Source organism: Squalius cephalus (assembly GCF_949319135.1).
Source record: "Squalius cephalus genome assembly, chromosome: 10".
Lineage (NCBI taxonomy): Eukaryota > Metazoa > Chordata > Actinopteri > Cypriniformes > Leuciscidae > Squalius > Squalius cephalus.
In genome coordinates, this window is record NC_137131.1 from 9,159,689 (window position 1) to 9,176,060 (window position 16,372).

Sequence of the window (16,372 nt, forward strand, 5' to 3'; positions counted from 1 at the left end):
GCACACAAATAAGCAGCTTCCTGAAGACAAAAACGTTGATGACGTATTCTTAGGCACCCTATACGCTGGGGCGCACCTTGCGACATCATTGCACTGCGTCAGCCGTTGAATGGCGTTTTTGTTCACGTGCCTCAGACACCAGGTTCTGCAAGGGCGTGTCCCAATTAACATCTTTTTTTTCACATGGAAATACATCACATTACCATATTAAAATGGGCTGTGAATGGTATTTCACATCAAGTAATTTTACAAATGACACTAAAAAAACTGTTTACGACTCTCAGGCTGGTACAGGGTTAAGAGATCCTTTGACAAAGTGGTACTTCCTGTTATACTACGCAGTCTAGATTACCTCAATAACACTTCAGAGATCAGAGACAGAGATGTTTTTATTACCCATAGCAGAGCTTTTAGTAGGTGGTGGAGAAATGTAGATCGGACAGTGATTAAATAGTTTCTGTGACATGCCTATCAAAACTGGTGATAGTGGTTTGCTTAGGTTTCCTAGAAATATACACCAACCAATAGAGACTAACCACAAGGCCACTGCTTCAACAGCAATAAGGACGTGATGCTCAGCTGTATCGATCCCACTCTTCTTCTCTTTCTCCATGACTTATTGTCATCTCTGTTGAGGTCTCTGAATTAAAAAGAGCCAAAGTCCTCAACAATTTTTATTTCTTTGTATACTTATGAATTTTTAGTGGGGCGCAATTAATCAGTTGCCAAACCCATCACAGAGGCACACAAATGTCCTTATCATGGCATTCTCTACTTGCTTTAAAGTGCAGTTTGCACAACAGAACCATCTGTTGGGTCCTGACCCAACTGAATCTTAATATAGAGATGCCACTAGTGTCACTTCATCAGCCACTTACTCATATAGGGCCCTATCTTACACCCAGCGCAATGCAGCGAAGTCAATCCAGCGCAGCGCAACTAGCAAGTGTTTTTTGCTAGTTTCAGTCCGACACAGTTATCATTTTCACGTCCTGCGCCACGTTGTTTAAATAGCAAATGAATTTGCGCCCATTTGTGCGCCCATGGGCATGCTGGTCTGAAAACGAGGTGTGTTCTGGCGCATTGTTGGCACGTTGCTATTTTGAGGCAACAGAAATAAACTGGGCCATTGACCAACTGAAACCTGGTCTAAAGTCAATGGCGCAATATGTTTTTATGTGGCGGGTCCACAACGCGCGTACACTCTGCTTATTAAACACACAGGGACGCACAGCAGCACACAAACATGCCAAATATTTAAAATAAAAGGATTACAATGTAAAAGATTATTATTGTGAACATAAAGATATGGTGGAATCTGGCTTGTCCCGTAGATGGTCTGCTTGCGCACTTTTACCTCAGATGGCTTCGTTCTTTCCACTATCAAATTCCGTCACGTAAATAGCGAATCTGCCATGGCGCGAGCGCAACTGGCATTTAAAGGGAATGGGAGATGAGACTCTGATTGGTTTAAATCCCAAAACACATCCATTACTCATGTGACTTTTGCTGACATTAAAAGAGAAGTTGTCCTTTCACCAGAACGATAGGTAACTCTTCCCTATTGGCTGCCTCATGTGATAAGACCCGCATGATTTCATTTTTTTTCCCAATTTTCCAAAGAAATTCTTGGAAAGATTTTCAGTGAGTTGAATACAATATTGTTGCACGTCTTTGCGTGTCACTCTCAGTTCTATTGGCTCTTTGGTTTTGACCTCTGTCTTCCTCATCATGCTCACGCCTCTGCGTTTGTGGGTGTAACGTCAGACTATAAAGTGTGAGAAATGAAAACAGAGAGCAAACCTCAATCTACCGCTGTGATACAATGGACACTGCTAAGCTCTGGTTTACACTGCTCTGTGTTTGTGGCAGCTGGATTTCAAGTTTGGCTATAAACTGTGACTGGACCACTGAGTATGAACTTGAACAGAAATGTTGTAAAGCCTGCCCTTCGGGTAAGATTACCATGATATTCTCAAGACTATGATAAACACTGTAATTTATTCTCTGTTCATGATTTTTGCATTCAGAGTGTTAAAGTTGGTGATGTTTTGAGCTGAACTTATGTGTCTATAATTTGATTTACAGCTAATTAGCATTATATTTAATAGCATTATTATTATTTAAACACTATTAGATAATTGATACCTGAGACATTATATGGAGTTCCCTGGTAGAACCTTATGGAGAAACTCATAATATCATCATAATATTCATCATAATACATCATAATTCAATCATAATATTAAAGTAAGATGTGAAATGCTCAAACTTACTTTAAACTTTGTTTTGACAGGTGAGTATCCCAAAGGCTCATGTCAAGAGAAATGTGAGAAATGTCCACAAAACCCTGCTAGTGCTTCGGAAAAGGTCAAATGTTTCTGTAATAATCAGTTATGCTTAAATGAAGACTGCAGCAGTTGTGAGAAAAGAAAAAGCTGTAAACCTGGACAGCAACTGAATAGAAGTGGTAAGGCATTTGTTTTTATTTAATCAAACAAAATGACTCCACAATGATTAATATTTAGAGCTCCTCCTCTTTATGTGTCTTTCCTGGGGGCTTTTTGTCTAATGGTCATGGTGTGTAAAGGGCATGAGGACAGAGAGACATTAAAGTGATTCATGATACTATTTTAAACCCTTCAATTGCCTTTTTTTCTGGTGTTTTGACAGGTGCCTTTGATTACACTTACTTTTGTGAGGAATGTCCAAAAAACACTTACAATGATGCTGAGGGCGGCAGGTGTAAATCCATTACAAAGTAAATCTTTGTAATTGCTACATTTCATTGGAGTTCTTAAATGAATAGTAATGCCTTGAGATTGTTTATCAGGTGATAACTGAGTTTCACAATCAGGTGCGGTGGTGATGTGATCTTCCCTGGAAACAAGACCCACAATGCAAGATGTGCCTCTTCTGGTTTGTACATTTTACTACTGAAACACATACTGTCATTATGGGGTTCCATTTCCATTCATATAGCAAATTTGTAATTAAAAATGTATGATAAACTACTGTTTAAAAGTTTGGGGTCAGTAGGATTTGTAATGTTTTTTGAAAGAAATCTCTCATCCTCATCAAGGCTTATTTATTTGATCAAAAATACTGTAAAGACAGGAATATTGTGAAATTTTACATTTTCAAATAATTGTTTTCTATTTTAATATAGTTTAAAATGTAATTTATGAATGTGATGGCAAAGGTAATTTTCAGCATCAGCATTGCTCCAGTCTTCAGTGTCACATGATCCTTCTGAAATCATTCTAAAATGCTGATATGCACTCAAGAAATATTCTTTATTATCAATGTTGAAAACAGTTGTGTTGAAAATATCAGGATCCTTTGATGGAAGTTAATTAACAGCATTTATTTGAAATTCAAATCTTTTAACAGTACTGTCACTTTTGATCAATTTGATGCATTCTTGCCAAATAAAAGTGTTAAAAAGCTTTTTAACCCAAACTTTTGAAATGTAGCATATATTGAAATCTGAAAGTTTATATGTATATATACTATATATTTCAATATATTACCATTGCATTTATTGATGAGTCGTTGAGGATTTTGCGGAGGAATCTTAAATTATGCTCTATCCGAAATAGTTATCTTACAAGACATTTCTAACACAACCCTGGTACTTCTTCTAAATTTCTCATAGGTGTAAAAAATGATACAGATCCAGACCCCTCAACAAAAAAACAAGAAAATGGGATCCAGTCTCATCCGCTCATTGTGACCTGTTTAATAGTCACCGTGTTGACCTGCTTCATTTTTATCATGTATACTGCTTTCCAAATTTTCAAATACAAGATGCTCCTAAAATGTAAGTAACATTTTCATGTTTGTCAAATTTCTAGTTGTCTAATGGATGTAGAATATGGTCATGCAGAATAAGGCATTAATATTGACTTTATAAGTAATAAACAGCCAATATCCTAGTGATATGCATGTTAATAAGCAACTAATGAGAATTGCACCCTAAGCTAAACCGTTACCATATCCACATTTTTGTAAATGAAATTCCTATGTCTGATATAATCGCACCTTTCCACAGTAAGAAAACCATGCACACGCGTATTGCCCTCAGATACATGCAGTTGCAAACTGTCCAAGGAGGAAATGGGTGATGGATCTGACTCCAAGTCAGAGGTATCAGAAGAATATAGCAAAAGTGTGATGTCAACAGCTTTCCTTGAATGTTCTTTGTGATGTGAAGAACACCCAATGAATTGGTTGCTTGAATGAATTGGATCTGTATTGATCAGACAAAGGTCTTATCACTTCAGTTTCCAAACAGATTCACATGAGCTGAGATAACAGGAAAATACCACATGTTTGTTTTTGTCTTGATGGAACTTTTGCTCTCTGAAGCTGAGTCATGCAAGAGGATATTTACTGTTAACTTGTAAGTGTTAAACCATTAAAGGACAGCCTTTCAGATTTCCGGAAAGAGCAGAGGACAGTTAGTGAATTATATATTTAAGCTAGTAAAGTAGTCAAACATTACAAATGTATTTTCACAACAGATAAAACCTTTGGGATGTGGTAATGAACAGAGAAATATGTCTTAATTACAGTAGCACCAAAGATTAAAAGGCACAACTATACCAGCATCTAATGCTCATGTTTGTCTTATTGTATTGATGTTCTTCTGATCACATGTGTGAATATGACGTATAGTTTGCTCTCTGTCTGCTTGTACAGCTATTTCTGCTTTAAGGACAGTTGTTTCACTTTCACATCTGTTTTGATTTGACTGTCAACTGTTATTCATTATATTTATTGTATCAATATGCACCATGTTCTACAAATATATATACTGTATATATAAAATCCAACACTTTGATATTTTTGCTAAACAACACTTGAGTCATCTTGTTGCAGACATTATGTATTTTTGTGAAATAATTTCATCGCAATTTTGAGTAGTTTTATTTGCAGTTATTAAGTTTTATGGTCATTATCCATTAGAGTTACAATGTGCAAAGACTTTTTTTTTTTTTTAGAAAGGAAATGTAACTGTATTTTAGTATTTTTTATTGTGAATTAAATGTTATGTTCTGCATACGTTTTATGAGCTGTATAATGGGAACATTGATCTGACATGTGAAATTAAAATGAAGTGGTTACACTTGATAATAAGTTTCCATTTGCTAACATTAATTAATTATGTTAAATTAACTAACAATTAAAAATGCTTCTAATTTATTAATCTTAGTTAATGTTAACATTTTTAAAATTAAAAGTTAAGATTATTTAATGGACCTGTCCTGAACTAACAAACAATAGGCCTAGTTGTTTTTTCATCAACAAATATCATTCTTAGTTTCATTAACGTTAACTAATGGGCAACTTATACCGTAAACTGTTATCATAAAACTTAATAAAACCAATAAAAGACTGCAGTATGTGCCTATACATATGGTTTTGTTTTAAAGTTGTTGAGCTTGTAAAATGCCACACTGTGCTTCCTGACACAAACGAATCACTGGATTGGCTTTTTTTGTAACGGACTTTTCGAAGGAACCGATTCCCTGAAACGAGTCGGACTGCAGGCCTGCGCATAAGGGGCGCAGCTTCAACGCGAATGAACACACATTCAGTTCGCAAACGTATCACAGTCAGTCATATGACAGCGGTCAGTTCCTCCCAAACACTACATTACGTTTCTAGTGGTGAAAAACATTGCAAACAACACAAACCAACACAGACCTGTAAAATCTTACATCAAAATGTTGGCACTCATTAACCGCCTCTTGGACTGGTTTAAGGCTCTCTTTTGGAAGGAAGAAATGGAATTAACCCTCGTCGGGCTGCAGTATTCGGGCAAAACAACGTTTGTTAACGTAATCGCGGTGAGTATTTGCGGTTAGCATGAGCTAGTTTAACAAATCTAAGGGACTGAATGTCATTCTAGTACACCAGACAATTAACAGAATTGCTTTACTAACAGATAAGGAAGCTAATTTTACTTAAATTCGCAGTAGGCGTCTGGAAAAGACCTACTTAGGGACTGCAAATCAACGTTTTTCGGAAAGCTAACTGGCTAACGTTAGCTCCCATATGACCATCAATAATTTGATTGCGTAGGTAGGCGATGGTTTGTGTTGGCAACAGTTGACAGTTTGCCGTATACATCCTGTGAAATGTGCTTCACGTCCACATATTTTCGACCCTATAAACTTGTTATAATGTCAGCTCAATTTAACCCTGGAACATTTTTGTTTTCTTGATCGGAGTTCTAGAGAGAAATCAAAATCCAACTATTGGTGGCAGGCAGCTTTCTGTAAAACTAACTGGTTGAATTAGTTGTTACGTATTCCTATCCCAAGCATCTGAATGTAGGCCTACAACCCAATGTGTTATTCTCAGCTTTAAGGGTGCACTCAGTCGTTTTTATAATAAAAAATATGTTATACATAAAGAAATCAACAACATTTGTTAGAAATATGATGGCGTGAAGACTCTAGAATGTATCAGTCTTCTAGAAAAATATTTAATTTTACATGGGGAGGGGGTCACCCCATCATGGGCGCCGCCATGTTGACGTGAAATGATCATAGCCATAATTAGTAAACAAACTTTATGCATCAACACGGAAAGACGTCAGTATAAAGTCTAAAACCACTGCAGGATTTCATGCTCAAATATTGTGTTGTTCCCTTGATGAGCTTGTTTTTGCTGATGGGAAACTGGATGTTTGGTTTAGGAAGCACACGAGTAATCACACTTGTTTATTTTCTCCATAACATCAGTTTTCATCAATCCAGGTATCAATCAATCAATCAATCAAAAGTGAGTCACTTATTAAAATCTTTGCTCATATACAGGCAAGGCAGTGTAATAATAATTCATTACATTTATATAGCGCTTTTCTCAGCACTCAAAGCGCTTTACATAGAAGGGGGAATCTGCTCAACCACCACCAATGTGCAGCATCCACCTTGATGATGCACAGCAGCCATAGTACACCAGAACGCCCACCATACACCAGCTTATTGGTGGAGAGGAGACAGAGTGATGAAGCCAAATACATATATATATATATATATATATATATATATATGGGGATGATTAGTAGGCCATGATGGACAGAGGCCATTGGGCAAATTTGGCCAGGATGCCGGGGTTACGCCCCTACTCTTTCAAACTCCATAGTGTAACTCGATACTTGTAGTATTAAAGGGATAGTTCACCCAAAAATGAAAATTCTGTCATCATTTACTCACTCATGTTGTTCCAAACCTGTATGAGTTTCTTTGTTCTGTTGAACAGAAAAGAAGATATTTTGAAAAATGTTGGTAACCAGACAGTTGACAGTAGCCGTTGACATCCATAGAATTTTTTCCTACTATGGAAGTCAATGGCTACTGTCAACTGTCTGGTTCCCAACATTCTTCAAAATGTCTTCTTTTGTGTTCAACAGAACAAAGAAACTCATACAGGTTTGGAACAATCTGGGGGTGATTAAATGATGACAAAACTTTTTTTTTTGGGTGAACTATCCCTTGCCTATATGTGACTAATAATTCCTAATAATACTGTTTTATCTGCATAGCATTGTGTTATGTTGTTGATTAGACACATACCCTGTGTCTAACTGGACCTCCTCTGTCTTGAGGCAAAAATAATAAAATATAACCTCATACTCTGAATCAAGACTACATGTACTGTAGTACTTGTTCAGCAAGATCATTCCTAATCCTAATCTAACAAGTAGTTCCACTCTCTGTTCTTGCAAACACTGTACGTATGTTTCTAGTTTCTGGCATTAGTCACAAGACTCACAAACATTTAATGCGGTTCTTCCTGGTCAAGTGACGTCCTCCATCATGTGATTTGGTGCACGAGTAAGCAAAATGTGCTGGTCACAGTAGTTCATTGTTTTTTTTATTTACCATGGTAGAAGACTAGACACTATTAATGTAATGTGGTATTACCAACTTTCAAATTGTATTTGTGTTGCTCAAAATGCTTATGGCGCATTAGTTGTTGGCTGAAGTGTTCAGTGTAAGCATTGGCCTCAAGTGTTGCCTATATTTGTAGTTCTCTCTTCTGTAACCACTTCCCTCAAATTGTCAAAACAAAGATTTTTTGAAATTGAAAAATCAGAATGATCTTCTTTTGAAAAAGTCTAATTGACCTTTTGAGGGAGAGTTCTCATGAATAACAAGCATGTCAGGCTTGCAGAAGATCTTGAGCTTCAGAGTATGCTGAAGGAAGGGAATTCGTAAAACTTGGAGTCCCTCATAAGCTGTGGCGTAATACAAATCCTGTGACTACATAAGTCGGATTCGTCACCTAAACTTCACATGAATTGGTCACGTTAGCCCATTTTTGTGTTTTGCATCATGTAATATGAATATTCATAGGTTGTAAATATTTCTGTTGTGTATTTGTTTTCATTCATTTCAACTGAAGAGGACTTTGATATGGAGAGATAGATACCATTTATAGATTTGACATTAGGTGTGAGTTGGGTCAATGCAGCATAATAGAGTTCAAGGAGTTCCTTTCGGAATATAGGATGGAATAAAAACAAGCTGTGTTTTCTGATAAGAACTGCTAGAAATGTTGTTACTACTAGACATGGAAAAGCAGACATATAGGACTTTCCCTCATCAAGGCAGACCACCTTAACTCTGAGTCATTGCAGGAGGTGGTCATGTGGTTTAAACAAGCATCTTGCTTTCGGTTTTTTTTTCTATAGTGGTAAATACTAGGAATTCCTCAAGATAAAGATACATAATGATCATCATGATGCTATTTATTCGTGTAATTAATTATATAGTTAAACCAGTATGGTACAGAAAAACTTCTGCACACACATCGATTATTTATTTATTTAGTGTTTTCTGAGCAGACATACTGGAGCTAAATTTGTATTATGCATCATTTAGTGAATTGCTGGCTCACAGCGTTCAGGAGAATAGTTTTTGCTGTCTTCGCCCCATCGTCTCTATAAAAACTCTTGCTGTGTAGGCTAATCATTTCAGCGCTTCAGGTGGGAATCACATCTTCTGAGGTGACCATGTGTGTATCTCATTAATTGTTTAAATGGAGTAACAAGTGCAATTAAGTTTTCATCAAGGCACAGAGATGCGAGAGATTGTGCACTCAATGTCCCATTTGCCCCTGCCTGCTTGTTTCCCAACCACTGTGCACACTAGTGTGACAGGTTGTCAGGTACGCCGTGGAAAAGTATCAAATGCCAAATAAATAAATGCTACGATATAAGAAAATATCGTCGCTGTCACCTTGTATCTATATTTCATAATTTTAGTTTTATTTTATTTAAAAAAATCAATGCTATTGGTCAAATATTTTGGTTTTACAAATATTTAACCAATGAAAGCATTAGGCCTAAAAAGAGCTTGTGACTAAACCTCGTAAGTAGTTCTACACGATTAATCAATATTAAATCGAATGTGATTTGGCAAAGGCTGCGATTTGAGTTTGGAGTAAAACATGTTATTAAATGTTCCCTTTTGTTGGACAACAGGTTTTTAAATGCTTCTCATTTTTGGAAAGATGTTTGACGCTTGTTTCTTTTTCAAAGGCACGTTATAAGCGACTCAAACACGCAGTGCTTTTAGATGGAGCATTACTACTCATCACAGAGCCTTGCTTCACTGACAAGCTACGCATAATAAAATAATTGCACTAAGACTGATCGGTTTAAGCGCGATTTAGTGTTAATTCCAATTAATCGTGCAGCCCTACTCGTAACTCCATTGAATCCTCAAACTGTCGGTCAAACCCATTGGGTCAAACTTTATAACTCCACCCGCCTCTATTGTGAATGTAGTGCCACACGGTTTGGAGAGTCTCTGCTTGTTTGCAGTGCAAGGGTAAATACAGAACTGATGTTTGATTTAACTACAGCATTTTATTTACTCAAGAAACACTATGTCTATAAAGGCTAATGTTTTATATATTCGAAGAGCAGAGAAGAGTCTTGTATTTGCCGTCTAGTTCTGTTTTAAATAGCCTTTGCATATGTAATGAACAACACGAAAATCTAAGCGCCCACTAGAGCTGCACGATTCTGGGTATTCTTGTTTTGTTTTAAACAGAGATACTGCCTCAGACAAATCTCTGTCATTCACTGGTTAAAAACTTCGCAACTCCATCTGAGCTTGATCTTCATAAAATGTTAGGCTAATATTATAATGACTCGTGCACGTGTCGGACCATAAAGCCACGATACCAACTTTGATGACGCAGTATTTAATTATTGAAAAAATAACGACGATATGTAAATTTGTTGTTTTATCATCACAAACAACATCATATAACTTCTTGCATGACTGTATTGTGTTCTCCTACCTGACTTAAGTTTAACATTAAATGTGAGTGCTACTTTAAATACAATATCCAGATTAATATGCCATTCAAAGCAATGCATGTTTGTGCATTAGTGTGCCGTGGGATCTCTCTGAGTAATGGTGGCTGATAGTGTGAAGGGGCTGGTTATCTTTCTCTCTGTTGCCACACAGTCTGAGATAGTGTGCTGACTCAGTAACCCTTTGTTCACTATTAGCTGCAAGAGCCATGCAGCCAGAGCTGTTGACACCGCAATCTTGAGCAGCACTACATGTATATTCTCTTCAGTTATTTTCCTTAGTTAGCCTACTTTGCAAACATGCTGTCAAATACTTAATTTAGTTTTTTAGTTTTCTTGATTGGGTTTTACAGAACATTTGTCAAGGGCAGTTAGTTCCATTGCATGTGATTGCTTTGGTATGATACTTACTGTACACTTTGGGATGCTGCAACTTCGAACGACTCTTTTTAAATTGGCAGACTTCCTTTCCTTTTTTGCCATTACTGCCTTAAGGCATTGAGGCATAAATCTTGCTTTTATCATGGTTGTCACTTTGCCTCAGCACAAGTTGAGCATCATTTGCTTCGTCACGTGAAGGACAAAAACAACAACAAAAACAAATCCAATAGGCTGTTTTGTGTTAGCCTGGTAATACCAGACTCTGCTACTTCACTTTGCTTCGTAGACAGAGTCTGGAATGGCATAACAGAGAAGTGTTTTCTCTCTTGCTAGGGGGCGCTTGTCTGAAGTTTAAAATCATTGGTTACCCGTAAGCCAATCACATAACGTTTGGTTATGGCGTGTGTTATGCGCATGCTCGGCCGCATTTAACTTTCACTGTAAACACATGTATGATGCGAAAACAAAACCATCGAGCGAAATACCGGAGTGAACATGGCTGTGAACGACTTTTGCAGGTTAAGTTAAGTAAATCTACGCATCCACTGTACAATCAGCGTGTACGTCACGGCTCTCAGCCCGCCCTCTGTTCGTTGATTGGCCCGGCTGTTTCCAGACCGGTGGCAAACAGAAAGCTCTGAAGCTGTCTCAGACTGAGTACAGAAGCGAAATGAAATTGAGTGGAAGTACGAAGTCTGACGTAGTCAGGCTAGTTTTGTGTACCTGCCCTAGAAAATGAGTATACTGTTTGTTAGGTTGTGGGAGTTAACAAAATCCTATCTCAATACGAGTAATTTTATAGCACGGTATCAGTAAGCATTGTGACATTATCTTTGCTAAATATTCAATATTGGACTAATTTTCATTGTCAGGTTGACGTATATAATTGCTAATATTAGCCAATGGACGAAATTACATCTACAGATTTGACTATGCAGTCAAGAACTGAATGAGTGTGTTCGAATACTTTGTGGTGGTCCTAATGTTTAAAAAGAAAGTTTTACTGGCAACAATGTGACAAATAAGGGAAAGTGTTTATAGGGAGGGAATTTTCCCTTATTAAGGCAAACCACATCAAAACTGAATCATAAATGGAGAGGTGGTCTTGTGGTTTAGACCTGCCTCATAAATCAGGCAGGTCTAAACCAGGTCAGTAATATACGTTTTTATTAATGATGTGACTAAAATACTGTGATTGCGGACTACTAAAGATGAATTCCTAAATGGTTGTCAAATTTCTTATTGAGATTGAGTGTATTGTTTGAATGAACATTAGGAATGCAAGAAGTTTTATTAGAATCGCAAAATATTGTAATTGTATAATAATCACCATATTGGCACAGAACTTTTAGAGTTGACTGTGGCAATGGCCTGAATTTGAGAATCTCTGTAGATTAGTACAGTAGATGGTAATATACCATGAAAATTTCCCAGAGCGATCTTGAGGTTTTTTGTTTGTGAACTTTCATTATGAATCATAGATCAAATAAATGTTTCTGATGGGAAGCCCTTAACTACCAATCACTGCAGGCCTACGCTTACAGCAATAGGAAAAGAAACTGGGCGTCAAAAAATCCAAAACAAAGTAAAGATGTTTTTAGGTAGAATAATGGAAACATTTCATCACAAACAAGTCTAAGTCCATGAGTTGTTAATATGTGCTATATTATCCCCCCCAGTCAGGCCAGTTCAGCGAAGACATGATTCCAACCGTTGGGTTCAACATGAGGAAGGTCACAAAAGGCAACGTCACCATCAAGGTTTGGTCCTTTTTAATGCATATTCTTGGTTTCTTTGGATTCAGGAGAAAAATAAGGTGCAAGTTTAATTGTAAATAATAAACACTGAAACTAACGTGGGTCTGATTACTGTGCAGATCTGGGATATAGGAGGTCAGCCGAGGTTCAGGAGCATGTGGGAGCGATACTGTCGTGGGGTGAATGCAATAGTGTAAGTATCTCTACATCCATATTCTATAAGGGAAAGAGGAAAGTATTCACACTACCAAAATAATAAAAAATGTGCATCCTTTCTCCATTTTCTCTCAAAGGTACATGGTGGATGCAGCGGACCGGGAGAAGGTGGAAGCTTCCAGAAATGAGCTGCACAATCTTTTAGACAAGCCACAGTTACAAGGAATCCCTGTAAGACATTTCCTTGTTTATTCCCCACATCATTGCTCAAACATATCTTCATCTTCACTGCATAAGTTCCTATGGATGTCTTTGTCTTTTAGGTGTTGGTGCTCGGCAATAAGAGAGATCTACCCAATGCGCTGGATGAGAAACAGCTAATTGAAAAAATGTAAGGAGCTGTACACCACACATGCAGATGTTTCCCCGCTGCTTTTTTAAGTAAAGTCTACATGAAATCAAAATGGACAATACCTAAATTGATTTATCAGTGCAAATTAAAAAAACAAAACAAATGTTGATTGAAAAAATTGTAATTTACATACTCCACCTCAAATTAATTTTATTTTCGCCTGATGTCACCCTGGTCAGATTCCTGGGGAAAGTAGAATTGTTAACCAGTATAGCTTTTTATATTACTGCCTCTCTAGGCTAGTATTTCTCAACTGGTTTGGCCATGGGTCCCACATTCTCCCATTCGACCTAAATTTTTAGGAATTTGAACCAAGCAAATTTATTTCTCAGAAATGGTTGACACACACCGAAGTACCGTTCCATTTTACTTAAAGTATATTGTTAGAATATCACTAACACTGATGAATAAACAAGGTAAGGCTGTTAAATAGAAGTCCTAGTTTTTCATAATACCCTAAAGTTAGTAAATTGGTATGAGCCACCACAGTCATCAAAAATACAGAATAAAATACAGTGAGAAAATTAAGTGGTATTTTGGGGTTACGATAATAGTTACCGTGGTAAATACACAATACTAAAATGAACTGTTAATAAAACATACAGACACTGATCCTGATGAATAGAATGAACATCATACCTGTGTGAAAATCGTTTTTAGCTAACACAATTTATTGGTAGTTTTTGGTAATTTCATGACCTAATTGACAGTGTAAATACAACGTTGTATGCTCGTAATTTCATTATATATAGTGAAGTAATATACAGCATGCGCCTCTGCATTTGCACTCGCACAGTGTGAGCACAGGATACTGTCCGACAGGGCAGGAAAGTTCGTTTTTCTGAGGTGAGAGACTTTTTCATAACATTTTACTAAAATGTTAGAATAATCACACTGACATATAGCCTGACAACATCTCATCTGACAGCAGATACTAAATCAGGACAATGCATTTTTCTTTGCCACGCTTTACTTAAACTATGTCTGACAGAAGTGTCATCGGTATTAACACACGTCTTTCAAAATAAAAGTCTTGCATCAGAAAAACATTTGCAATTCAGTTTTAGTTGTTGTTTCTTTGACCACACTCTCCGAAACCCACTAAAACAACCTACTTTTTCTTGTGTGACCCACTTTTGGGTTGTGACCCACCAGTTGAGAAATACTGATACATAAATGTTTGTGAAAATTGTTTCAATAACTGATCCAGCTTATTCGTATGAACGTTCTTGGTGGGACATACATTCCTAAAGCTGCCATATTGAACGTTATGATTTCTCCCATTCATGTACGAGTGGACTATCTCGGCCTCATACAGCCTCTGATTATATTCTGCCAAATCATATGATGCTAATAAGATTGCCTTGATTTAACAGAACACTTTAATATCATTATAATAATTAGGAAATTGCATTACTGGCTCTGCTCATCCCCGTTTATTTTTTTATTTTATCTTCATTATAAAGGAATGCTCTATTTAAAAGACAACAACACACAATTTAAATCCTCTCTCTAAAATCACCTTATGCATTTAATAAAAAAAATAAAAAAACATTAGATCAGATTGAGAATTTTTGTGTTTTCTAAGAATTGTGTGAGAACGAGATGAGTCACAATGACCAGTTTAACCATCTGTCTGCATGAAATGGAAAGGTCATGGGGTTTTGGGGTCTTGTGTTGTTGTAAGAATTACTGCCATCTATTGGCTAAGAGTTGTATCTGCTTCTATATTTTTCTGTTGCTGGACTACACTCTGTTTACAGCTTTTCCTGAAATAACTAGTAGGCCTGAAATGAAATACCATACCATATAAATTGTTTTATTGATCCTTTCCCATGTTCTATTTCTTTAGGAACTTGGCTGCTATTCAAGACCGGGAGATCTGCTGCTATTCGATTTCCTGCAAAGAGAAAGATAACATTGGTAAGTAATGTTCCATGAGTTGAGATTGCTGTATGGTGTTTCTAGTCTGCTATACTTACATGGCACTGTTATGTCCCCTGATTCTCACAGACATTACTCTTCAATGGCTAATCCAGCACTCAAAGTCAAGAAGAAGCTGAAAGTGTCTTCTGAGGGCCCGCTGTCTATCCGCTGCCATGTTCCTCTCACACCACATCCTGCTCGCTTTGTGAAACTGTACAGTTCTCCGTACCGCTCCCCTTACACTACCCTGTTCGTCTGATCCCATAATTCTTCACCAGCTCCTCTTCCCAACTGCATCAGTTATGTCAATGATACATCAGTCGCTAAAAGACGCTAGCCTGCAGAATGAGTTCCTCCACCTCTTACAGCCTGCTGTCGGATGAACATTATGGATTCATGGTTTTGCAAATCCCCGCAGCTCCAGTGATCTCCACTTGGGGTTTCCTGGACAAATCTATTGAAAAACTGAGAAGAATCTAAACTTTAATATAGTGTTAAGCCTATTGTTCTCTTCAGTCTGTCAGGTTATGCTCATGAGAGAGTGTAATATCATTTGGACTGTTGCTTTTATTTCTTGACACCCCCCCCCCCCCCCCCCCACACACACACACACCCCACACCCCACCCCTTCGTCTCTTGAGAAATCTGTCAAATCTAAATGGGGAGCAATCTAGTAAATAAACAGCTCAACAGAAATGTACAAATGATGATCCAGAAAGATTTTTACAAAAGTGAGTGTACGTATATTAGAGAGGATGAATGTTTTGCTGGTAAAGGTTTTCATTTAGCTCAGTGATGTCTTGAATCCTGTTCATGAGCTGAGAGAAAGAGTAGGTGAAGTTAAAGTGCCTTGTGCAGTGTCTCTGTCCCTCAAGCTAAACAGTATACCAGGTGTGCCTGCCTGGAACTAGATTGGATCAAGACAGCTTACTTTGAACTGCAAGAACCGAAGAAGGCATGCTTTTTAAGGTAGATTGTTGTACTGTTGTCATTATCAACAAATATTTGTGAAAAGAGGCAAATGTTGGAAACCCCACTATTATAAATGCACTTTTGTAAATACGATGAACCAATAAATAGATTGTCAACATGTAGGAGGAATCTTGCATTGTTGTGGTTGATTTCTTTTTTTTTTTTTATGTTGTGGTCAGTCAAGTAGTCATATCTAAAGTTGAGCATTAATGTTATAAATCCTAAATATGTGATCTCAAGTTTTCAAATTTCAAGTTATAAAGGTGCAGCAATTTTTCTTGCTATAGCTATTTCCATATAAAATCAACATACAACCTGTTCTCAAGATTTTGATTTAAAATTTATTTCAGTTATAATTATATTCATAATATCAATTTGATTATAGTTATATTCATAATGTTATAAATTAATATATTCATTATA

The 16,372-nt window shown here is 37.0% G+C and overlaps 2 protein-coding genes across 2 annotated transcripts; both read left to right on the top strand.

The window, feature by feature from the left end:
* The first annotated feature begins 903 nt into the window (after nucleotides 1-903).
* On the top strand, nucleotides 904-5,415 carry tnfrsf18 (tumor necrosis factor receptor superfamily, member 18). Its single transcript, XM_079884536.1, has 6 exons — nucleotides 904-1,955; nucleotides 2,297-2,470; nucleotides 2,674-2,761; nucleotides 2,858-2,919; nucleotides 3,659-3,823; nucleotides 4,055-5,415. Exons 1-6 carry the CDS (start codon nucleotides 1,826-1,828, stop codon nucleotides 4,207-4,209), a joined length of 774 nt encoding a protein of 257 aa, XP_079740662.1. The 5' UTR covers nucleotides 904-1,825; the 3' UTR covers nucleotides 4,210-5,415.
* A 67-nt stretch (nucleotides 5,416-5,482) lies between these two features.
* arl8ba (ADP-ribosylation factor-like 8Ba) lies at nucleotides 5,483-16,083 on the top strand. Its single transcript, XM_079884538.1, has 7 exons — nucleotides 5,483-5,855; nucleotides 12,406-12,486; nucleotides 12,603-12,676; nucleotides 12,777-12,870; nucleotides 12,963-13,030; nucleotides 14,904-14,974; nucleotides 15,065-16,083. Exons 1-7 carry the CDS (start codon nucleotides 5,733-5,735, stop codon nucleotides 15,112-15,114), a joined length of 561 nt encoding a protein of 186 aa, XP_079740664.1. The 5' UTR covers nucleotides 5,483-5,732; the 3' UTR covers nucleotides 15,115-16,083.
* Nucleotides 16,084-16,372: the final 289 nt, after the last annotated feature.

What these genes read in the sequence shown, in the direction of transcription:
- tnfrsf18 (XM_079884536.1), top strand. Translation starts at nt 1,826, where the DNA reads ATGGACACTGCTAAGCTCTGGTTTACACTGCTCTGTGTTTGTGGCAGC. An exon ending in AGGTGTAAATCCATTACAAA is followed by an intron (nt 2,762 to 2,857) that starts GTAAATCTTTGT and finishes TTTCACAATCAG; the next exon opens with GTGCGGTGGTGATGTGATCT. An exon ending in TGCAAGATGTGCCTCTTCTG is followed by an intron (nt 2,920 to 3,658) that starts GTTTGTACATTT and finishes AATTTCTCATAG; the next exon opens with GTGTAAAAAATGATACAGAT.
- arl8ba (XM_079884538.1), top strand. Translation starts at nt 5,733, where the DNA reads ATGTTGGCACTCATTAACCGCCTCTTGGACTGGTTTAAGGCTCTCTTT. An exon ending in CGTGGGGTGAATGCAATAGT is followed by an intron (nt 12,677 to 12,776) that starts GTAAGTATCTCT and finishes TTTCTCTCAAAG; the next exon opens with GTACATGGTGGATGCAGCGG. An exon ending in CAAAGAGAAAGATAACATTG is followed by an intron (nt 14,975 to 15,064) that starts GTAAGTAATGTT and finishes TGATTCTCACAG; the next exon opens with ACATTACTCTTCAATGGCTA.